This window comes from Colobus angolensis, unplaced genomic scaffold, assembly GCF_000951035.1.
Source record: "Colobus angolensis palliatus isolate OR3802 unplaced genomic scaffold, Cang.pa_1.0 Scaffold32, whole genome shotgun sequence".
Classification (NCBI taxonomy): Eukaryota; Metazoa; Chordata; class Mammalia; order Primates; family Cercopithecidae; genus Colobus; species Colobus angolensis.
The window spans coordinates 1,974,555-1,999,767 of NW_012116488.1; the positions used below are offsets into that span (position 1 = coordinate 1,974,555).

Here is a 25,213-nt window from a genome sequence, read left to right on the forward strand (position 1 = left end):
ACATAAGCAATTCCAAATGCTTTTCTAGGCAAGACATGCCGGCGATTAGAAAATGAGACAGCTTAAAGACAGAGGTACATTGAACAGAGAGAACACGCCTGGAAGCTCCAGGCCGGCCCCGCCCATACTGGCTCAGTTCCTGCCCTGGAGGGAAGGGGCTGAGGGGCTTCCTGTCCCAGGGAACTCCCACCACAGCAGTCTGCAGAAGGGCTGGCTTGGCCAGCACCGACCCAGGAGCACTGACCATCCCCTTAGGGAGGCACCACGCCCTGGGGAGCACAGTCCCTCTTGTCCCGAAGACCCTTCCTCAGGGACCACGGGCCCTGACCCTCACTGCCTCACCATATCATAAAACACTTGAAAACCACCTAAGTTCTTCCCCACAACGTTGGGGAACTAATTGTAAACAGAATACACGTCTACGTATCAGCCCTAAGACAGCTGGCCCCGCTGCACACGCAGCCGGCCGGCCCTAGCAAGACATGGTCAGAGCTGGTGAGTGTCTACAGTATTCAGAAATCTGACCACAGTGTACACACAGCTCACAAGTCAGTGCAAACAGAAGCTAATGACAACCTCCAAGAAAATTCCATATAGTTATGACAATGGAACACCTGTTATAGATTGTAGCCGTAACATTTTTATCAATGTTTAACACATCTTACTCTAAACACTGAATTTCTAATTACGTGATATTTCTAGCAGCTTAATCCAGAAAATAACGATGTGAATTCCTCCAGTACTGTAAACACAAGACCAAGTGCTGCCCATGAGAGGGCCCCTGTGCCACCCGCGGGCACCGCCAGCCTCCGAGGACCCCCGAGCCGCACACTGCTGCTGCTTCAGGGAAGCAGTCATGTCACAGGACCTCCCCAGGGCCTGGTTTCTGCCACAGCTGCACCGACTACCCAGAGATAGGCTGTCCGCCCACAGATCCAGACGCTCCCATGCCATGGTGGCTGGGACTGGGCGCTGCACACACGGCTGCCGTGGGGGGTGCAGTGATTATTTTGACAGCAACTCTGAAGAAACAGGTGCTGACTCTCACGTGGGGGTCCCCGCACCAGAAAGACAACACAGGAGGAGGGATGGCTGGGCCTGCCATTTCTCTCCTCTGGAGGGAAAAATTCAGACCGCCAGATGGGAAATGGCTTAAATCACTGCATTTCTATTGGGTGGGGGGGTTCAAACATCAGATACTCAGATTCCCTTGCGGCTTCCCTCTCTGAAACATGAACCTTCCTTTACGAGCTGGCTTCAGGGAGGCCCTCTGGCTTCTCTCATCCCAACACACAGTGCTCCCACAGCCAGTGCTGCAGAGGCCACGTCGGCCCTAAGGTCCCATGGCTGGACGCCAGAGCAGGCTCCACAGAGGCCCCACACAACCTCGTGTGCACCCATCAGTCTGAAGAGGTTAAAATTCAACTCCATATTCAGCCCCGTGTTTCCTTCTTCTAAATGCCCTTTCTCCTTTCCAGAGAACTGTCACTAAGGGAAACTGTCTGGGTTCCAAACTCTGCTCAGCATCCTCACAGGGAGGAGGCACCCCCCACCACAAGGGAAGCTCCAGAGCCCTCCTGCCTGTCGCCTGTGCACAGACATAGCCCACTACGGGGGCAGCCACGGCACCTGTCAAGGGAAGCTGCTCTACAACCCCCCTTTCTTGAGGGGGTGGCTTCTCACAACCCATCAAATTTTATATATTTATGGTGGTTTTTTTTGGTAGACACAGGGACTCGCTGTGTTGCCCAAGCTATTCTTGACCTCCTGGGCTCAAGTGATCCTCCCGCCTCAACCTCCCGAAGTGCTAAGATGACAGGATTACAGGCATGAACCACCGCACCCAGCCATATATATATATATAACATTTTTTCTTTTAATCCCACCCACTGTTACAGAACCTATCAAATTTCCTTTAACACCTCTAGGTAGCATTTAGAAAGTAAGCTCCTGATCCATCAGAACCTGCAAAAATGGAGTCAGGAGCCTCAGAAAAGGAGCCACGGCCACAGGTGAGCAGCTGGGGACAACGCTGGCTCCACAGGGCAGCTCCTGTGCCAGGCACTCGCTGACGACTACATGGAGCTTGTCTTGTGGAAACAAATGCGTTTTCACAAACACAGCAGTCCTGCGATATGAGACGAGATGAAATGAAATGAAACTTTTAAAGGTATTTTAAAGCCTAGCCTTGTAACAAAACCCCAGGATGCTCTGTCCCCAGCCTTCGGCCCCGTGCCCCCATGGGGAGCTTCCAGGGACTGAAGGCGACAAGTGTGAGCCTCTGCTGTGCCATCACCCGCCCTGTGACATGACAGCGGCAAGCTGACCTTTCACGGGATGGCGACTGTTTCAGACCGCCCCTCCGTTCCGTAGCCTAGCTGGCTGGCATGGAGGTGGCGCTTCTGAGCACCAGTCTTTGGAATCACTGCTCACCTCGGCATCTGTTTTGTAGGCTCTTTACCTATGGGCTAGTCTGTGGACAGCTAAGAAATACAGCCTCAGCACTGATTTGAAAAGGTTCCTGTCAGAGTCCACTGTGCTCCCTCATTCTATAAAGCGTACGCTTTTAAAAAGTGAAACGCACGTCTCTATGGGCTTCGTGTGCAGGGGCCTCCAGGAGAGAGAACACTGCTCAAAAGGGGTGGGCATGGGGCCCCAGGCCCCACAGGCGCCCAGGACCACAGGCCCGGGGACCTCGGAAACAGACCCAGAAGATGCTCCTGCTGGGAGGGGATTCACTGCCCACTGACCAGGAGGTCCACTATGCTTCAGGCTTTACTGCCGCAGATCACTAAATGCCTCTCGTTCTGAAAGGGGTACTTCATGTTTCCAGGTTCCTAATTTACAGCCTTATTACAACATTGTAATTTAGAAGAGAGTTTGGTGTCCTGGCAAAAAGGTGGCAGGCAGGAAATGCAACAGCATCCGTGAGCAGGAGCCGACCCCCAGCGTGCTGAGGCCACCTCGGCCTCCGTGGGCCAGCCTGGCCGGGTCGCGGTCGAGGCGGCTCCTGGCACTGAGACTGCAGGCCGGGTAACCGAATGCTGGGGCAAGGTCGCCCGGGTGTTTTGAAAAGGCACCTCCAAGGTTGGTGGACGTCACTATCTAGGAAAGGAAGCCAAGGAGTGCGGCTGGCGCCTCCGGGCAGGGCGGTGAGGGCGTGGCAGGGCCGGGCAGTCTCACACTCCCAAGGCAGGTTACCTAGCCCTGCCGGCCCTCAGTGGGCCAGGTCAGTGTGGCTGGCACTCAGAGCTCGCGAGTCGGCCAGACAATTATTTCGTTCCTGCATGAAAAAACAAATAGAAAAATTACACTTAACCAGGGCTTCAAATGATGCCAGCTTCAAACGGCCTCAGGCCTCACAGTACCAGCTGCACAGCTAAATCTAGGTTGGCACTCGAGAGGCCCAGGGGTCAGTGTGCATGTGGAAGCTCCAAGAAACCAGAGGGCAAAACACTGGGTCAGCTACAGAGTCCTGTGAAACGAAGAGACTTTCTTTCCTCTCGCCATTAGGGGTGCTTCAAGCAGGATGTCCGGCACCCTACAAGCCTCTTCGGCAGCCACCGAGAAGGGGGCTGGGGAAGAGCTTTCCCGAGGTGGCTGCCTCCCAAGAGGGATGGGGGACAGGTCGGGGCGCTGAACTGTCTGTGAGGATTAGTAGATCTGGACAACTGGGAGGGCAGTGCCTGGCCACTGTCGCGAGCTCTCAGCACCAGCACAGGGGCGGGCAGGGACTGCCAAGTCCCAACAGCTCGAGCAGCCGGGCGGGCTCCAGGCACCTGGGAAACAGGCAGGTTCTAGAGCAGCCACAGGCACCGGCCACCCACGGACAGCCACACTAAAGGGCAGAGGGGATGAAAACTCAAAGCGGCCTCCGTGATGGGAGGGAGGCAGTACTTTCAGATGTGAACCTGATGTGTTTGTGTGAGATCCGGACAGCTTCACCAAGTGCTCAAGATTTTAGTATCAGAGTGACAACACGTTAGTCATCATGTTAATAAAGTTTTGAATACTTTTAAACTCTGACAACAGCTTAAGTAGATAATTATTAATAGTTATAAACTTAGGAGAGGCTAAAATCAAACAAACTAATACAAACTAGCAATTGATCAAGCTTTCATAGTAATTTAACAGAATAAATTAATTAGGTTACACTATTTTTAAAGACCATTTGAGACCATTAATTAATATTCTGAGAATGCTCACATGTGAACATGCCCATAATGCACATAACCAGTGGTGACGCAGAATATTAAACACGACTGTCACAACTGGCTGTCTAGGAACAAACGTGGCGGCGGCCCCAGCCCTCTGCAGGAGCAGGGGCGCAGCGGGGACTGGCGCGGACCTGCAGACCTGCCAGCGTGGTCTGGGCAGCCTAGGACACGACTCGGGGTAGGCTCCTTACTTGAAAGCGATCTTCAGCAGCCTTGCCACCCACGTTAAGGACATTCAGAGAGCTGGCACGCTTCATGCTGCAACCCGGACTCGGACATGCAAGGACAAACGATCAGCACATTGGTCAACCAGCAACAGGAAGCACAAGCAAAGCCCCTCCAAGGCCTCTGTGACACTGGGGCTTCTCGGGACCTTGCCTTCATCTTGCTCGGGTTAACAGGGGAGTCCTGGGTCTCACTCTATGTAGTGCCCAGGAGAAAAGACCACAGCTTCTCTGCATCTTTCACAGCAAAATGCTTCTTTTAAAGTACCATATGCAAACGCAAAGTGCCCTTAGACTTGCACTTTTAAAAAGTGGCTCATGGGGCCGGGCGCGGTGGCTCACACCTGTAATCCCAGCACTTTGGGAGGCCAAGGCGGGCGGATCATGAGGTCAGGAGATCGAGACCATCCTGGCTAACATGGTGAAACCCCGCTTCTACTAAAAATACAAAAAATTAGCTGGGCGCGGTGGCATGTGCATGTAATTCCAGCTACTTGGGAGGCTGAGGCAGGAAAATCATCTGAACCCAGGAGGCAGAGGTTGCAGTGAGCCAAGATCAAGCCACTGCACTCCAGCCTGGGCAAGAGTGAGACTCCATCTACTAAAACAAACAAAAGAAAAGCCAGGCGCGGTGGCATACACCTGTAATCCCAGCACTTTGGGAGACTGAGGCGGGTGGATCACTTGAGGCCCAGAGTTCACAAACAGCCTGGGCAACATGGTGAAACCCTGTCTCTACTAAAAATGCAAAAAAATTAGCCAGGCGTGGTGGCGCACACTGTCATCCCAGCTACTCTGGAGGCTGAGGCACAAGATTCACTTGAACCCAGGAGGCAGAGGTTGCAGTGAGCCGAGATCACACCACTGTACTCCAGCCTGGGCGACAGAGCAAGACTGTGTCTCAGAAAAAAAAAAAAAAAAAAAAGTGAGCCATCTGGGAGCAGAGAGGCTCTGCTTCAGTCTGATGGATTTCAGGGAGGGCGCTCAAGGGCTCATGTCAGACTCATCACCATTAAGGGATCATGAAGAGACACTCAAAACTCACTGCTAAAAGAAGATGCATAAATATACTATTTTTTATCTTTCTATATTAAAAGCAGGGAAATCAACTTTACTGTTAGTAAAATAAACTCTGAAGCCAGTATTTCTCTACTTAGAAACCAAAATTAAAATGAAGTCATGGCTCTCCATTTAAAGAAATACAGGAATTTATACATATATTTACTTTTCCTCCCATCTGATGTATTTTTTAGCCTATAAATTATCTATATCCCGGTCATAAAATGACTGTCTGTTCACCACCACCATGGATGGCTTTGAACGTAAACTCACCTGAAGTTTTAAAGTTAAAGCAACCGATACTGAGGGTTACTTAAATTCTGAACGTGAACTGCATGCAACATGGACAGTGAACATGCACACAGCAGTTCCTGGGCAAGCCAAGGATGGTGGCTGTGAGGCTGAGGCACAGACTTGAAGGGTGGGTGACAGGGACAGCCTCACACAGGACACTGGGATGGGGCTGAAAGCCCAGGGCACCCGCCCATGTGTCAGCAGTGCTGTGAGCACAGTGCCTGGCACATGGTAGATACTTAGCCAGCCACTGCTGAACAACTGCACCAAAAAACCTGAATTTCCTTATCCCCAAGCAAAACTCACCCCCAAAATGTCCCAACCAGGACAAAACAAAAACATCCCAATGAAGCCCGCAATAGACATTGCTGGAGTCCTAACCAGGCTTTTCTCTACCTAGAACCATTCAAGAACCAAGTATAAAATCAAAACAAATCACAAGTAAATTATGATCTGACATAATTATTCTTGCTATAAAGTGGCCATTAACTTTTTTTTTGAGACGAAGTTTCACTCCATCGCCCCGGCTGAAATGCAGTGGTATGTGATCTTGGCTTACTGCAACCTCTGCCCCACTGGGTTCAAGCGATTCTCCTGCCTCAGCCTCCTGAGTAGCAGGGACCACAGGCATGCGCCACCCAGCCCGGCTAATTTTTATATTTTTAGTAGAGCCGTGGTTTCGCCATGTTGGCCGGGCTGGTCTCAAACTTCTGATCTCAAGTGATCCGCCCACCTTGGTCTCCCAAAGTGTTGGGATAACAGGCATGAGCCACTGCACCCAGCTGCCATTAACTCTTTTTAAAAGAGCTACACAACCTTCCCTCAAACCCTTTTACAAAATGAAAGAACTCAAATCCTCAACGTCTCTTCCTACCACTCTTGCAAACTGCCCTGTTTGAAAACGTGGCATTCAAAACCTTTCAGCACAATAACTGTTAGGAGTCAGCCAAACAGCAAGCTGCAAACACCCTGGTCCTGCTACATCCAGCTCAGCAATTCTCAAAAAGCGGCCCCGGGTCAGCAGCCCCAGCACCGTGGGAACTTGTGTGAAACACAAATTCTGAGGATCAGGGACTCAGGAATTAGAAACTCAGGGGTGGGGCCTCGCAGTCTCCATCTGAACAAACCCTCCAAAAGATGTCTGAGACTACTGTCTAGTTAATAGAAACAGTCACTCTTATTTGGAAAGATTATTCAGTTGTATGCATTTTACAGGATGCAATTTCCAAAGTCATGTAGAAAACGTTAGTCTGTGCAAGCGTGCGTCTGTGTCACATGGTTCGGGCTGGCAGAGCTGTAGCCCCGTGAACACTGACCGCAGTTCTAACCCTGGGGGCTGGTCACACACTGTTATATTTTTATCATGGCAAAGACAGAAAACACGAAAAAACAGAACAACTCTGAGAGCTGTCGTGTGGGAGTGTGGTCCAAGTTACAACACTCAGCACCAGAACTGGACTCTGCACTTAAAAGGCTTCAAAACTTAAGAACCTCAAACAATGAGTGTGTTCCCCTCCAGGAATTAAATAATGTCCAGAATGCTCTCTCTGGGGCATCATGTAATTCCTGGAGGGGACCTGAGAGCCACTGCGTGACTCATCAGATCATTCCAAGGAAGGGACACCAAGCAGTCACGCAGCCTGCTCAGACCCTCTCAATGCTGTAAGAAGAAACGCGTCATCTCAAAATTCATCGAGAGGCAGGCAGTAACCTATCATTTTGGTTCTGGAAATCTGTAAATATTTTAACATAAGATCACTATTCCAAAGGCAATTTAGAATCTATTCCCCCCAAATAAGAGTTCATTTGTTTCATCGTAAGCAATTTGCTACTAAATCCCCATGAACTTCCAAAAGTCCCGTCTTCAAATCCTGGCATCTTCCAGGGAGTTTTCAGAATGAACATTAGGGGCTCCTAAAACTCCTCTCCAGAAATGGGCTGGAAAACAGTTGTGAGAAGCTCCTCACAAAAGTCACGTCACTCCTCTTGCCTCAGGCCTGCACCTCTCTCACAGCCATAAAGAGAAGTCTCCATCCACAATGGAGACTCCCACAGGGACACCAAGCAGACAAGAGGCGAGCCCTACCACCAAGGGGCTGGGCCATCTCTGGCCACTCGGCACCCTGGCCGTGTGTGGCAGCAGGTCGAAGGGCTTAGGTCATCAGGGATACTGAGAGGGATGCAAAAGTGGACATACTTTTTAAAAAATAGCTTTTAAAAGACAAAATAGGCCAGATGTGGTGGCTCACGCCTGTAATCCCAGCAATTTGGGAAGGTGACGTGGGAGGATCACCTGAGGTCAGGGGTTTGAGACCAGCCTGGCTAACATGGTGAAACCCCGTTTCTACTAAAAATACAAAAAATTAGCTGGGTGTAGTGGCGCATGCCTGTAATCCCAGCTACTCAGGAGGCTGAGGCAGGAGAATTGCTTGAACCCAGGAGGCGGAGGTTGCAGTGAGCCAAGATTGCGCCACTGCACTCCAGCGTGGGGAACAAGAACAAAACTCCGTCTCAAAAAAAAAAAAAAAAGCAAAGTAACAAAACAACTGATCAGGCACATAACTTTAATATTTCCAGTATGTTCTCCAGAAAAACTCGGCTTCACCATCCTGAGGTGATCAGACTTCTTACTCACAGAACTTAAAGTGGGATCACTTGTAAAATAGTTTTACTAGGAATCAATCACTAAAAAGTCGGTACCATTTAGGAAGTCAGAGTTACACAGAATGGCTGGCAAAAGCCTGCCTCATGAGAAATATGCCCAAGCCAGGAGCAGCTGCCCAGAGTGACGCCGGACAGTGCAGCAGGGGTAATCTGTCAACTCTAAAAACAAAGGATATCTTAAGAACCAAATTCCTTTGACAACTTAAATGCTATTTTTCTAAAGACTCTAAGACTCATGACTCAAACCTTTTTTTAAACATATGAAAAGCCTAAGGTTTTGAAAATCTCCTTATAATAAAGTCTTAAAAGTTCTGATCCTATTTGAAACCATTTTTCTCCCTATTATAATACTGTATGAGATTTAATATAGTCATAGCTAACATCTGATTTATTTAAAAGATTAAAAATTTTAAAGAATTTAAACTAATGCTAATTTAAAAAACAATGCGTATCTAAAGTAAACAAGTTCAAAATGCTCAATGTTTTAATATAAATTCCCACATTTCATTGCTAAGGCTGTCTTAGAACATGTGACAGAATTTTAAAATTCCATAAATTTCTTTTAAAGGTATTAGCACTTTAGCCACTAACAGGAAGTTACCCAATTATTTCTCAACCTGTCCTGGGAAAAACCTAGGTGGCAACTATGAAGCCCTTCCGTTGTGAGAATAGGGGAACCAACTGGAGTGTCTTCCTGAAGTCTGTGGGGGAGGAAGGCTGCGCTAGGAAGAGAAGCGGCCCAGTGGCCGGCGTGCAGGGGAGTCGCAGAGCTGGAAGAGATAGTTACCCGGGGTTCTTTGGCTCACTCTCTCGTGAACTTCCTCCCTTCAGCTTCCTAACCAGCTTCTCACTGCTGCGTCTAATGGAAGCCCGGAGTTTGCTAAAGGAACCACTGCGTTTTAAAGATCCAGTGCCATCCTGAAAAAAACGTGAACAAAGGTGAAGCTGCAGGTGGTTCTCCCTCCCTCCCACAAGAGCCACACTGGGTGCAAATAAGAGCTCCACCAAGGTCACCCTGCTCGCCAGCAGCTCACTGCTGACAGAGTCTTACAGAAACCACCAATTACCATGTACGTAAATATACTTTAAACATTATCCACTTTTAATTTCATTAAAGATAATCCAATGATCATGAAAACCTTTGGACATAAGGAAGCTCATTCAAACAAAAGTGATCGCATCCCAAAAGCAATATGAATCCTACTGATGTTTTGAGACAAAAGCCGACACACAGTCTCAAGAAAATTAAAGCAGCTTCTAGGAATATTATCAAAATCGACTTCCACATTTAACAGATATGTAAACATCTGGTCCAAGTAACACAGTACAGGACCCAAACCATTTGGATCTGACAGAGGCTCTTCCTTTTAACAGTTTCGTCTAAATGCAATAGTTGGAGGTGCTGTTTCCTTCAGTAAATTTTACAGAACAGTTTCCTTAAATGTTAACTATCAAGGTAGTTGGAAAATTAAATAAAATGCTCATTCTATACAAATAACTAAAAATCCTCAGACAACCTTGTAGGGAGGAGAGTGCCCAGCTCTCATCTTAATTGATTCACGTATTAATAAGTGAAATACTTGGCAGTATCTGAACATGAAAATAAAAAAAACAGTGAAGAAAATGTGCAGACAGCAGCATTTCTTCTTGGAAAGAACTCCTTGGTGAGATGAACTGTAACCCCAAGACCCCTATCAGCTCTGCCATGTGGCATTTCATGGATAAAGAGTGAGAGAAGTTCTACCAAGCAGACAGACACCAAGACACAAGTCAGTCGGAGTGAGTTTATTAGAAGTTAGAAAGACACAAATACACAAATCACTGAGCACTTCAAGATTAGTAGAGAAAAGCAGAATGCCCAAATTCCACACACAGACTACACAGCAAATGCTACTGGGGCGTATCCCACGGAGACCCGGAGTCCGAGCAGGAACCCCAGGGCTCTAAGTACCGTGGAGCACGTGCGGCACAAGCCTTGCTCTAAGGCTTAGTTACGTCAACAGGTCACCGTCATGCCATTGCAACAACACCTTGTGTGACACTTAACTACCTGTTATCAGAGTGAACAGCTAATCGCTCTTAATTTTTAAACTCGTGTATTACACAGTAAATGAATTTTATTAATACAATTTATATTACTAAGTACATATCTGGCAAAGCTACATGTATACAGAAACCAGGAACCCCCCAAAAAGGACAGCAGCACCGAAAGGAATAGCCAGTTCACAGAGAGGTGCAGCTCTGACAAGATCCTAGGGGGCTGCTAGACACAGCGGGCAGCACTGGAGAGAGAAGGGAAGCTGCGGGAGACGCCACCCGTCATGCAGGAGACAGTGTGAGAGTCACGGGCGGCTAGGCCTGTCAGACAGAAAGGAGAGAGAAAACCCACGTGAAACCGCGGCGAGGAAAGGCAACAGGCTCTGCGTAACAGCCTGGCTTCCAGTATTTCTAGGTCACAAGTCTCAATAGCCTTCTGAGTGGCTTTAGGACTGGGATGACCTTCTGCCTGCTTCTACCAGCCCAGCTTAAAGCAGGTGCTGGGCCTCGTGGTGCATTTCATAGAATTCAGACTGGTCCATTCCCAATGGTCATCAAAGTAAATTTCAACACTTTAAGAGTAAAGACTGGCAATGTATTAGAAATCTCCTTGACACTTAGTGTAAAAGGCTTTACAAGTAACTGTACATAAGGAGATTATGCAATGAAAAACATAGGGACCAAAATAAAGGCTACAGGTATGACTTTCATTCTCTTAAAAACACATTTTAGACATTTCAGAAACTTTAGGAAACCACGGACTTTAAAAGTCTACAGCCCATTTTAAACATGCAGTTGACAATCCAAAAGAAAATTAATTTCCACAGGCAGCAATACGTCCTGGGTCCTGCCAGATTGGAAAGCCGACGTCTCGACAGAAGCACCAGACGGCAGGGCCTGCGCCCCGCCCGCTCGGACTCACCATGGGACGCTGAGCAAGTCATTTAACCAGCCCGAGCTTCATTTTTCTCATCTTTAAAATGGAAAAATAACACTTGTTACCAACACCTCAAAAATGTTGGGAGGACAAGAAAACATAAGTTTTTGCTGCTCTTTAGAAAAAGGATGCTAAAATGCTAACACAGCGTCATCAACAGTGCAGCCCTTGCTGTTCATTTCAAAACTCTGTGCTACACTAGTGTTATTATAATACACCTGAACTAAATACTTGGCAGAACACAGAAGATTCATTTCATTCAGATTCAAAAGTATTTCATGTGACACACACACACACACACGCTCACTCATGCTCTCTCTCTCCCTCCCCCCACTCTGCAGCTGCTAGAGTAGCAAGCTGACAACTGACAGCTGGTCAATGGGCCCAGGAGTCCCAGAATTGGGGTCCAGCCCAGCTGCCTCCTCCTCCCTGAGCCTCTGCAGACCCAGACCAGCACCTGGGATTGGCAATGGAGCGGGTCTGCCCCACTCTGGGTCAGTCACCCAGGCTGGAGTGCAGTGGCCTGATCTTGGCTCACTGCAAGCTCCGCCTCCCGGGTTCACGCCACCTGAGGACCTTGGCTGTGAGAACCAGGGGGAAGGCCGGCGGCTGCCCTAGCCCAGGCAGATTTCCATTCAACTGGACTTCAGGGCCTGGGAGGATTCACTGCATTCTAACAGCTTAAGAAACTGTCAACCTCTTTATATTGCTGGGAAAGAATATTCACATTACAAAAGTGGGTTATCTGAGCAGGATTAAGTGGATAATGTGTTCACAGTGTAAAAATACGCAGTCAGCATTATTATCTATATACAGTGGGATTTCAGATAATTTGGTGCTTTTTACATTTATTTATTTTTGGCATATTCTAGTTGTCTTACTAATGTAATTTGAGACAGAGTCTGGCTCTGTCGCCCAGGCTGGAGTGCAGTGGCATGATCTTGGCTCAATGCAGCCTCCACCTACTGGGTTCAAGCAATTTCCTGCCTCAGCCTCCTGAGTAGCTGGGATTACAGGCATGTGCGACCATGCCTGACTGATTTTTGTTTTTTTCGTACAGACAAGTTTTTACCATGTTGGCCAGGCTGGTCTCGAACTCCTGACCTCAAGTGATCCACCTGCCTCGGCCTCCCAAAGCCCTGGGATTACAGGCATGAACCACCATGCCCAGCCCTTAGTGTAATTTTTTAAAAATAAAAATTCATCTATTTCTAACCATATATTCCATTCCCCAATAATCCTAGATAAGAATTTAGTGTATTTGAAACGTGTAGAAATCTTAACATGGGAGCAGTGTGAAAAGAATGGCAAGACGGAGAGAGGCTGCTTCAAAAGGCCCCAGCAGAGCTGGTGACCTGCAGACAGACAAAGGTGGTGCAGCTGGGAGGCGGACCTCAGGCTCCACCTGGGGTGGCTCTGTGTGTCTCATGGGACCGCTGTAAAGACAACTGGGTAATGATGAAACAGCCCCAAGGGACTCCCACATTCCAACAGGGACCTGGTGCTGGTGGCTGACACATGCACATCACACCATGAACATGAAGCCACACGCGGCCGGGCGCGGTGGCTCAAGCCTGTAATCCCAGCACTTTGGGAGGCCGAGTCGGGCGGATCACGAGGTCAGGAGATCGAGACCATCCTGGCTAACAAGGTGAAACCCCGTCTCTACTAAAAAAAACAAAAAACTAGCCGGGCGAGGTGGCGGGCGCCTGTAGTCCCAGCTACTCGGGAGGCTGAGGCAGGAGAATGGCGTGAACCCGGGAGGCGGAGCTTGCAGTGAGCTGAGATCCGGCCACTGCACTCCAGCCTGGGCGACAGAGCCAGACTCCATCTCAAAAAAAAAAAAAAAAAAAGCCACACGGACAGCAGTTATAAGAGGACCAGTTTTATCCAGAAAAGGATTTGTGAGAACAAAGCAGCTGCACTTTCAGAGAGGCAAGATCATGAGAGAGAGCCAACTGAGGCTCACGGTGACAGCGGCTTCCAGATCTGCATGTGTCACACGAAACGAGGTCATAGAAGTGCCGCTGTCAAGTAGTTTAATCACAGTCCCTACAGTGTGTACCTAAAGGAGAGAACTGTCCTTCCCCGGACAAACCACCCACCAAGTTGAGATTTCGATCCAGACACTCCCTGCACATTACCAGCATCTGTCACCACCTGCTTTCCTTCTCAGTTCTGTGTGACACCAACGCCCAGGGCCCACAGGGGACAATTATCATTAATCAGTTTGTCCTTTCTTTGACCACATAACTCTGTTTTAAATGTTACTTATGAAAATTGAGAAAAACTGAGCCTAATACCTGGTGTATGCGGTTATTATAACTTAATCAAAAGCTGTCACATTCATTCCTGGCAGTCACTTCTGCTGAAGCTATGACTTCCCAACAGGGAGCACAATGTTTTTCCCTACGGTAGTAGTTTTTAACCTTTTAAAAAGCATTAAAATGCCTTTTAGGCTGATGCAGGAGAATCGCCAGAACCTGGAAAGCGAAGGTTGCAGTGAGCGGAGATTGCGTCACCTAACTCCAGCCTGGGTGACCTCCGTCAAATATATATATATACACACATATATATAAATAAAATTGAAATCATATTTTCTCATTATAAATATATAACAAGTTATTCTAATAAATGAAACAAGAACAATAAAGCTACCTTTATAAAACCCAAAAACTTGAAATCTGAAGTTACAGGTAACAGGGATAGTTGTTTTCTTTTTTTGAGACAGTCTCGCTCTGTCACCCAGGCTGGAGTGCGGTGGCGCGATCTCGGTTCACTGCAACCTCTGCCTCCAGGGTTCAATTCCCCTGCCTCAGCCTCCCAAGTAGCTGGTTACAGGCTCCTGCTACCATGCCTGGCTAATTTTTGCATTTTTAGTAGAGACAGAGTCTCCCCATGTTGGCCAGGCTGGTCTCAAACTACTGGCCTCCCAAAGTGGTGGGATTACAGGCATGAGCCACGGCACCCGGCCACAGGTACAGTCTTTTTTTTTTTTTTTTTGAGACGGAGTCTTGCTCTGTCACCCAGGCTGGAGTGCAGTGGCGCGATCTCAGCTCACTGTAAGCTCCGCCTCCCAGGTTCACGCCATTCTCCTGCCTCAGCCTCCCAAGTAGTTGAGACTACAGGCGCCCACCACCACGCCTGGCTAATTTTTTGTATTTTTAGTAGAGACAGGGTTTCACCTTGTTAGCCAGGATGGTCTCGATCTCCTGACCAACCACCTCGGCCTCCCAAAGTGCTGGGATTACAGGCGTGAGCCACCGCGCCCGGCAAGGTATAGCCTTAACATTTACCACAACACCTGATGTATTTGTCTATTTTAACTTAATTGCATAATACTGAAAAAAATCTTGATGCACACAAATAAGTGACTACAGTGGTAACAGTTTGCTTTGCAATCTCAGGGAAATCTTCACTTAAACAGAAACAGCATGATAAACTTTGTTCTAACATCCGTATAAAGACAAACTAATGTGCTGACCTGCACTGTGTTAATATCTAAATCAAACATTTAAAATGGGCCCCTTTTATTGTCTCTAATTATCCCTCAATAAAGGTGACTAAAAATTAACACCTGTGTGCATACTGCCCTCACTACCTTTTAAAAAATAAGTCAGTGGTTTATGCCTATAATCCTAGCACTTTGAGAGGCCGAGGCAGGCAGATCATGAGGTCAGGAGTTAAGAGACCAGCCTGGCTAACATGGTGAAACCCCGTCTCTACTAAAAATAAAACAATTAGCCAGGCATGGTGGCGCACACCTGTAATTCGAGCTACTCAGGAGGCTGAGGCAAGAGAACTGCTTGAACCAGGAGGTAGAGGCTGCAGTGAGCCAAGACAGCGCCACTGCACTCCAGCCTGGGCAACAGAGCGAGACTGTCTCGGGGGGAAGAAAAGAAAATCACAAGTTGGTCAAGTTCAGCATTCTGCCTTCTCAGAACCTTAAGAGTTGTGGGGAAATCGGGTTGGGGGCCAAGGTCTTCCTGTGAAGACTCTGAGGCAGCCTCAGCCGGCCCGCCCAGTGAATTCACTCACTTTATCTAAGACTCCATCTGAAGATAGGGCTGCCCCCATGCACAAAGTGAGTTTAGGAACCACTGCACTGGACAATTTAAAACTCAGATTGTTTTGGTAGATCACCCATGGCCAACGCATCCTGGGATGAATTCCATCAAAGCTGCAGAGCTACCAAGTATATTGCTCACGAAAGGGGCACACCAGAAACACAGCCTGTGCGTGGCCTGTGTAATCAGGTGTCCAGAGTGAGAAAGGAAGCACGGAAGGAGGAGATCGGCAGGCACGCGGAGGGGCAGCTGCTTCATCCACAGCAGCAACACTTCCAGCCCACGGGCCTGACGGGGACACCCGTACTCGAACCTGCTGCAGTGCACACGAGTTCTCCTTCCTCTCCGAGTCCATCTTTAAGATGGTAACAGAGCTCTGAATTGTCACAATTTTATCATCAGATGATTTCATGTCAACATGGACCTAGAAATACTGTCTCAAGAGAAACCTCCTCCAGAACTTCATTCAAGAGTATCACAGTCTGCACCCTGGCTCCTAGAGCCTAAAGGACTTCCCTTCTATACGAAGCATGCAGGTACGACAGCAACCAAGAGAAGAGTACAGTACACAGTTCTGACAGAATGCGGGCGACAGGGAGGCCTGCGGGCCAGGATTTCAGTTTTAGGCTAACGCCCCAGTAGGGCTGAGTGGGCAAAGCTGATGCTGATTGGTTGTCTTGGCACAGAAAAAAAACCAAAGCAAGAAAGCTGCCAGATAAAGACAGTCAAAGAGAATGTTCTCCCTCAAATTTTGCTACTAACATTTTTTATAAAATATTTATTTAGAATGCTAGCTCCTACCAAATTGCTGTAGCTATAGAAAATCCTTAAAGAATAAAAGAATTTACATTATAAGAAAGCCCAAAACTACAATTTGGCAGAACATGTGTAGAATTATAACCAATCGAACTGCACTATGGCAACTTCAAAAAACCAACTGTGCCCCTAGATGAGTCAAATGCCGCCTTCAACTCTCCCTGACAAAAGCAAAACACCAAAGACACCAGCTTGTGTATTAAAAAAAAATCCATGTGCTAAAAAATTCACTGGAGAAAAAATGTCCAGAAGGCCACACGGTCTTTGGCAACCACTGGATAAACAGCAGTGGTGAGGAATTTCCAGGGGCAAACCAGTAAAACCTGGAGGGGGCCCTGTGCAGCCTCTCAGGCACATGGGGGCTGGCAACCATGAAGAGCCCCAAAGATCTGGACACCCTCTCAGGTGAAATGCAGGATGCTCAGCACTGAGCAGGACATCAAGAGAGCAGCCACCTAAGCTCTTGGTTCTGACCTGTTTTCTAAAAACAAATTCTACTTAAACAGCATCTCCCTTTAAAGCATTTCAACTCATTCTAACAAAATTCTAGAGCAGCCTGGTCAGTGAAGTTAGAAGCACTGGAGTTAGCAATGAAATGGGTGAGTGAAAGAAGCGAGTTAGTTACCTGCCACACTGATCCTGATATTAAAATGAAACCAGATAGGGATCATGCTTTAAATAGCCAGGACACTCAATCAGCATTTAAGTGCTCAAAGTTAAGCCAAACAGCTTTCATGGATTCCTGAGAAGAAAATTACCACTTTAAACAAATAACAGACTGAAGTATTAGCAGAAGTAAAGAACTTACAGAAAGCTTAATTGGCACTTAATTTGAGAAAAGCAGAAGGTCTAGCACATGAGACAGGAGGAAGGCCTGGCAAGCGCCACGTGGGGGCGCCTCCCGGAGCACGTGCCCGCTGTGTACTGTACTTACCCCGTTCCACTCTACGCTCATACTCACTTCCTCCCCTCCGTCAGGGCCACTCTCGTACTTGACCACGTCCACGTTGAGGCTCTCACGGCTCCTGCGCTTCTCCATGTTCTCAGGGTCATTGAGCACTTCGGCCACTCTCTGTTTGTGAACATTGTCAAGACCCTGTGAGCCAGGCAAGGGAAAATGGTTGGACCCATTAGCACTTCAGATTTTCTTAAGTATTTCTGAGATACTTGGCTAGAAAAAAAATACCAGTTCTTAATCACTGGAGGGAAAAAAAACTGGAACAGTGGTTCCTTGCAGCGGGTGAGGATGGAGGCGAGAAACTGGAGAGAAACACAAAGGACCCTTAGGGGAACAGTGACGGGGCTTGGGTTGCACAGGGTGTGTGTCCATGTTCAATTATTCTGGGTCTATATCTAGGACTGGAACGGCTGGGTCATGTGGTTTTCTAAGTTAAACTTTTAGATAAGCCATCAAACTTCTCCAGTGCCTGCACCATTTTACATTCCCACCAGCAAGAAGACATGAGGGTTCCAGCCTCTCCACATCCTCACCAACACCTGTTATTTTCCATTTGTTCTCTTTTTTATTATAGCCAGTCTAGTGGGGATGAGGTAGTATCTCACTGTGATTTCAGTTACTATTTCTATAATGACTAAAGATGTTGAGTATCTTTTCATGTGATTGTTGGCCATCTGTCTATCATCTTCAGTAAAATGTCTATTCAGGTCCTGTGCTCATTTTTTAATTGGGTTGCCTTTTTGTCTGGATACCAAAACCTTATGAGATACATCATTTGCAAATATCTTCCCCCATTGCATGGGTGTCCTTTCACTTCTTCTTTTTCTTTTTTTCCTTTGAGACAGGGTCTCTCTTGTTACCCAGACCGGAGTGCAGTGGTCATCTAAGCTCACTGTAACCTCCACCTCCCAGGTTCAAGCGATCCTCCCACCTCAGACTACCAAATAGCTGGGACCACAGGCATGGGCCAACACACTTGGCTAATTTTTTAAAAAAATTTTTCTAGAGACAAAGTATCACTATGTTGCCCAGGCTGGTTTCAAACTCCTGAGCTCAAGGGATACCCCCGCCTCAGCCCCGCAAAGTGCAGGAATTACAGGTGCTCACCACCATGCCCAGCCCCTTTCACTTTCTTGAGGATGTCCTTAGATGCACGAGTTTTTTAACTTTGGTGAATCCAACAGATCTAGTTACCTAGTTTTTATTTTGCTGTTCACGCTTTTGGGGCCATATTCATGTTATTTTATTTTATTTTATTTTATTTTAATTTACTTTTTGAGACGGAGTCTCGGTCTGTTGCCCAGGCTGGAGTACAGTGGCGCGATCTTGGCTCACTGCAACGTCTGCCTCCTGAGTTCAAGCAACTCTCCTGCCTCAGCCGCCCGAGTAGCTGGGACTACATGCTTGTGCCACTGCACTGTATTTTTAGTAGAGATAGGGTTTTGCCATGCTAGCCAGGCTGGTCTCAAACTCCTGACCTCAGGCAATCCACCCACCTTGGCCTCCTAAAGTGCTGGGATTCAGGTGTGAGCCACTGTGCCCAGTCTCACGCCTTTCTTTTTTTCAATTGAGACGAAGTCTCGTTCTGTCACCCAGGCGGCTGGAGTGCAGTGGCGTGATCTCGGCTCACTGCAGCCTCCACCTCCCAGGTTCAAGCGATTCTGCTGTCTCAGCCTCCCAAGTAGCTGGGATTACAGGATTACAGGCATGTGCCACACCACGCCCAGCTAATTTTTATATTTTTAGTAGAGACGGGGTTTCACCATGTTGGCCAGGCTGGTCTCAAACTCCTGACCTCAGGTGATGTGCCCACGTTGGCCTCCTAAAGTGCTGGGATTACAGGTGTGAGTCGGCTTCATGCTCTTTTAAACAATATAACTTGGCCGGGCGCGGTGGCTCAAGCCTGTAATCCCAGCACTTTGGGAGGCCGAGACGGGCGGATCACGAGGTCAGGAGATCAAGACCATCCTGGCTAACACGGTGAAACCCCGTCTCTACTAAAAAATACGAAAAACTAGCCGGGCGAGGTGGCGGGTGCCTGTAGTCCCAGCTCCTCGGGAGGCTGAGGCAGGAGAATGGCGTAAACCCGGGAGGCGGAGCTTGCAGTGGGCTGAGATCGGGCCACTGCACTCCAGCCTGGGAGACAGAGCGAGACTCTGTCTCAAAAAAAATAAAAAATAAAAAAAAATATAACTTTATTTGTTCAAACTAAAATAATCAACATTTTTTATTTCTAAATCAAGCTTTCAACAAAAGTCATGTAAAAGAGAACCATTAAATTCAAAGTTCCCATAGGCCGGTTAAGGACAGAAGTATAACTGACCTGTTTACGAGACCTCATGGCAGCTTCTTCTAATGTTTCTGCAGCTTCAAATTTGCCTTGACGTCTGTAAAGTGCCCCAAGGTTTTTTAGAGTGGTTGTAACAGTTGGACTGTAAGAAAGCACATGACATACAGAACTGTGACATATAAGCTATGAACAACCACTATCAACAGCACATAATCTAAAGGACTGACAGACTTATGTTTTGGCTTGACTATATTTTAACTTTCTCTTGTACTTTTTTGAAACTGTAAAATTATGAAGAGTTCTTCCTTCTCAAGTAGCTCTGCCTCCTATGACCCTGGCCCTTCCTGTAGACAGCCCCCACAGGCCAGGCTAACACCACACTCCATCCAGGCTGAGGCGGCTCTCACAGACCACTGGCCACTCTGTCAACAGAAACTTCTGGGCCAGGTCTGTGTGGTGATCAGCATGCTTTCCCTGGAGACACCTTGGTCTGCGCTGGCAATAATGACAAACAGTGCTCTGCATGGTGCTGCTCACGTACTCCCATCTCCCTCAAGTACAGGGGAGAAGAGAGCAAAGCAGAACCTCCCTATCAGTGGGGTGTGAGGGCAGAGGATAAATGCTTCATGTACGAGGGAAGCAATAAGCAGATGGCCGAGAGGACGGCTATGTTTCTGTGTTCTTTTTTATTTTTCGAACTGTATCATTAGGCTTGATGTTTCTGCATTCTTGATAGAGCAGACTTACTAAAAAAAAAATTATAAATAAACCTAGATTCATTTTAGCATAGATAAGTACTTCAAGAGATTTCTGTCCACTTTCTTACAATAGGCATTTTGGGTACAGAAATAAAGAAGCTATTTTCTATGTCTCTGAAACAAGTGATCTATGGTAAGTGTTATGGGAGCCCTGGAGAGTTCAGAGAGTTTTCTGAAAATAGATGAATGGTAGGCTGAGTCTTAAAGGATGAGGAAAATTAAGAGTGGAAAGACACGGTGGCTCACGCCTATAATCCCAGCACTCTGGGAGGCCAAGGTGGGTGGATCACCTGAGGTCAGGAGTTCAAAACCACCCTGGTCAACATGGTGAAACTCTGTCTCTACTAAAAATACAAAAATCAGCCAGGCATGGTGGCGGGTGCCTGTAGTCCCAGCTACTCAGAAAGCTGAGGCAGGAGAATTGCTTGAACCTGGGAGGTGGAGGTTGCAGTAAGCCAAGATCACGCCATTGCACTCCAGCCTGGGTGACAAGAACGAAACTCCGTCTCAAAAAAAAAAGAGTGGAAAGGCAGTAAAACAGGTGGGCCACCTGGACCCAGGGACGGCAGCCATCACAGACGGCAGTCGGCACAGGCTCAGGCCCAAGAGGCAAGGCTCTCGGGCTGGCCACGGAGGAGCCTACACTTCCCCCTGCAGAAGACAAGGCCCCATGGGTCATGAGGAAAAGAAGCGTGTGTGGATCTGTGTCTCCAGTGCTGTGTGTGAGGGGCTGGCCTTCCCAGGCCCGCTGGCACGCTTGTCATGAATTTACTGTATGGTTTCTACCATTAAACGTAAAAGGCAGGCAATTACCTTTGCACCAGCCTAATACGATGGTGGGTTTATACATGTAAATGATCTCATTTACAAAGTTAGTGGGGTTTTTTAAATTGGAATTTGGGGAAAACATGGGACTGTGCACTTAAGGAACACTACACATCGGTCACTTATAAGCTGCCCTGTAGAACACAATTACCTTCCCCTGCTTTTCAGTTTTTCCAGCCAAACGCGATTCCAGACATACCTATCAACCTTGCAGGCTTTGTACCAGCCGCCATACTCTCCAAAAGACGTTCCATCCTTTTGCTTTCCCTAAATTACAACACATAATTTCAAATGAATAATTATCCTGAATGCAGGATATACAATTTAGAAAATCTCAAAATAATACATTCTTACTTTGCATTCTTCTCTTTCTTCAGCATGCATCCAGATGGGTTTATTTTCATCTAGGGAAGAAAACACAGCATACAGGTTGAGCATCCCTAATCCAAAACTCCAAAATCTGAACTGCTCTAAGGGGAATTTCCTTTGAGTGTCAAGTCAGCACTCGAAAAGTTTCAAATTTTGGAGCACTTTGGATAATGGATACTTAACTTGTACTATAAACGAAGGATAACAGAGCCTGCTAAGAAAAACAGACGTCATTAAGCCTCAGTGGCTGCTTTTCTTTTCTTTTTTTTTTTTTCGATGGAGTCTCACTCTGTTGCCCAGGCTGGAGTGCAGTGGTGTGCTCTCGCCTCACTGCAACCTCCACCTCCTGGGTTCAAGCGACTCTCCTGCCTCAGCCTCTGAAGTAGCTCAGCTAATCTTTTTGTATTTTTAGTAGAGATGGGGTTTCGCCATGTTGGCCAGGCTGGTCTCAAAACTCCTGACTTCAAGTGATCCACCTGCCTCAGCCTCCCAAAGTGTTAGGATTACAGGCGTGACCCACCATGCCCAGCCTGTTTTCTCTTTTATATGATCCTTGTTAGATACTACTACTTACAGCATGGACAGATTAAGTTCACACTGCAGGAAAAAGTCTATGGAAGACAGAGCTGGACACCAAGCAGCAGGGTAAGACACAGGGTGCAGAATCAATGTCCTGAGACAGGTGATCAACTGCCAAGACACCCCAACAAATGCTAGGACCCTGTAATGTAACCGCTAAAATGTAAGCTGCTCAAGGGGGTATTCAGACTGTGAGCACTAAACAAAAGCATTAAACAACAGTCTAAGAAAAAGCAGTAAGATGTTGGTAGCAAAAGTAGAAAAGATATAAATCAAGGCTGGGCGCAGTGGTTCACACCTGTAATCCCAGCACTTTGGGGGACTGAGGCAGGAGGATCACCTGAGGTCAAGAGTTCGAGATCAGCCTAACATGGTGAAACTTGTCTCTACTAAAAATACAAAAATTAGCCGGGCGTGGTGATGTGCGCCTGTAATCCCAGCTACTCGGGAGGCTGAGGCAGGAGAATCACTTGAATCCAGGAGAGGGAGGTTGCGGTCAGCCGAGATCATGCCATTGTACTCCAGCCTGGGCAACAAGAGCGAAATTCCGCCTCAAAAAAAAAAAAAGAAAGAAAGCATACAAATCAATTATCATTTTAAGTCATCTTCTCGGAACACTCACCCAAGTTTCTAGACAACCAACAGACCCATGCTATGGAGGAAAAAGCCATCTTAAAAATAATGTTTATGAAAATATTTTTATGACTGAAAGGTACTCACACTAAAAATGTAAAGAAAATAAGCAGTATACATGATGATATGGACGGTATGGTTTGAAATCTGTAAACCAAAGGCACAGAAGGAAGGAAAGACATTAAAAATGGGAAAAGATGGATTTGAGTGATTCTCCTCTCCATTTCTGCGTGAACTGGGTAGGTCTCTCCAACGAGGATGTGAAGATGGATGTGGGTGATGCTCCTGTCTCCATTTCTGCGTGAACTGTGTAGGTCTCTGCAATGAGGACATGTTATGGGCTCTGGGCACTGCAATCCCAGTCTAACTGCTTCTCAGTTACAGGGCCTCACGCAAGTCACTTAGTCTGTGGTGTCCTTCCTGCTGCTGCTGCTTTTTTTTTTTTTTTTTTGAGACGGAGTCTCACTCTGTTGCCCAGGTTGGAGTGTAGTGGTGCGATCTTGGCTCACTGCAAGCTCCGCCTCCCGGGTTCATGCCATTCTCCTGCCTCAGCCTCCTGAGTAGCGGGGACTACAGTACAGGCACCCACCACCACGCCCGGCTAAGTTTTTGTATTTTTAGTAGAGACGGGGTTTCGCCATGTTGGCCAGGATGGTCTCAATCTCCTGACCACATGATCCGCCTGCCTCGGCCTCCCAAAGTGCTGGGATTACAGGCATGAGCCACCGCACCTGGCCTGTGGTATTTTTGCTTTTAAAATGGGGTAATGTTTGACCCCCTACACAGGACTGCTGTGAAAGTCAAGTGAAATCACACATTTAAACTACTTAGCTTAATAATGTACACAGTTAAGTGCTTAATAAACAGTAACTAATACTATTAGTATACTATTAGTCAAGTCATTATACAATGAAATTCATTTGAGACGGGAGTATATTTCTTACCATCTACAGAACCAAACTCCCTTTCATGTGCACGAGTGAGAATCTCTTTGTACAGTGTTTCTGCTTGCTTGAACTTTCCTTGTTTCAGATAGCAGGATGCCTTAAAATAAAACAAAATATTTCATATCTTTCAGATGTAAATAAAGCATAATTTTAATCTACAGTTAAAGAAGTATTTGGGCTTGGGAAGAAAGCACTCCTGGCCACCTCCCTAATGGTATGCCAGTCAACACACCAGGTTATTTTTTGTCTTAGCCACGTTGGGGTCATCAGGTCCCAGTTTTGTCTGGTAGATCTCGAGGGCTCTTTGATAATAATATTCTACTTCTTCATACTTGCCCTGGTTCTGGCACAGTAAGGCCAAGTTATTTAACTGCTTGGCAACATCGGGGTGATCCTTCCCCAAAACCTGGGAATAAAAAACAGTGTATTAGAGACACTTGTTCTGCTCCCATCCAATCCATTCTCCACCCTACTGTCACATTACGATCTTCCTCGACATAAGCACGACTGTGCTACACTTTCAGATTTAAATCCTTAACTGGCTCCCCACACCATGTAATAACAAAATAACTAGAATTTATCAAATTCTAATTTATGAGGGGAGGGAGGGAACTGTGCTCATTTTCTTTAGCTGCATTAATTATTGCAGTAATCCTTCATGGTAGGTACATTTTATGTACGTTTATTGTACTATGTACAAATGTACATAGTAGGCATATTTTGAACGTAAGGAAAATGGGCTTTGTAAGGGCTATGTGAGTTGTACTGCCAGGTTCTGGAGGAGCCCACAGCTGTCCCAGTTGCCCAGGATGCTCTTCTCCTAGCCCTGCCCACTAGCAACGACTTATCCTTCAGGGTTCTCCTCAGTTCCCCTCAAAGGGGACTTCCCTATGCCAAGTTAAGGGAGTCCTCACCCCACCTCACCTAGTGAACTCGTAGGCATATCACCTGGTTGTTCTTTCTTCATAAGAATCACTACTCTGAACTACCTTGAATATTCTTTATTACCATGTAAGCCCCAAGAGTGCAAATTCTTTGTCTCTTTTCTTCACCAGTGTAATCCCTGCATCTAAAAAGGGGTCTGGCACACAGATGGATGAATGAACACTAACCTCCTCCTTCAGTACCTTGAACAAGTGATGAGTTCTCTCTGCTTTGTGCCTTTACACATGTGGTCTGCAGGGAGGTAAGCTGCCTCTCTACTCCTTTCTGCATTCCCTACCTCTCCCTGCCTAGGACATTTTTAACTCAATTATTCAAGATGCAGTTCCAACACCCACCTTCCCTGAGAAACCTTCCCCAACACCCCCCGGCTCTGGCCCGCAGGAACCCGCACTCCATGTCTTCCCAGAGCTCTCTATTCTAGACGCTGCTGTGCCCTCTGTGGTCCTCAGTCTGTCCAGTGGACTGTGTCCTAGTGGGAGGGACTACATCTCTGATCTGTAAATCACCAACTCTAAGCAGGGGGCTCGAAATGAATGAAAGGGTCAATACATGAATGAATTTGGCAGGTCATCTTTTCTTTTTTTTTTTTTTTTT

At 47.1% G+C, this 25,213-nt stretch overlaps 1 protein-coding gene across 1 annotated transcript in view; it reads right to left on the reverse strand.

The window, feature by feature from the left end:
- Positions 1 to 2,802: 2,802 nt before the first annotated feature.
- The window catches only part of LOC105518428 (kinesin light chain 1), a 156,735-nt gene continuing 134,324 nt past the window's right edge, over positions 2,803 to 25,213 (reverse strand). Inside the window, exons 11-19 of the mRNA XM_011951419.1 lie at positions 23,907 to 24,080; positions 23,672 to 23,771; positions 21,501 to 21,550; positions 21,346 to 21,413; positions 19,597 to 19,705; positions 17,250 to 17,411; positions 9,246 to 9,376; positions 4,409 to 4,475; positions 2,803 to 3,283 (exon numbers count right to left, since the gene is read on the reverse strand). Of these exons, the coding sequence (XP_011806809.1) occupies positions 3,218 to 3,283; positions 4,409 to 4,475; positions 9,246 to 9,376; positions 17,250 to 17,411; positions 19,597 to 19,705; positions 21,346 to 21,413; positions 21,501 to 21,550; positions 23,672 to 23,771; positions 23,907 to 24,080 (927 nt within the window). The 3' untranslated portion in view covers positions 2,803 to 3,217. The remainder of the gene's footprint in view (positions 3,284 to 4,408; positions 4,476 to 9,245; positions 9,377 to 17,249; positions 17,412 to 19,596; positions 19,706 to 21,345; positions 21,414 to 21,500; positions 21,551 to 23,671; positions 23,772 to 23,906; positions 24,081 to 25,213) is intronic.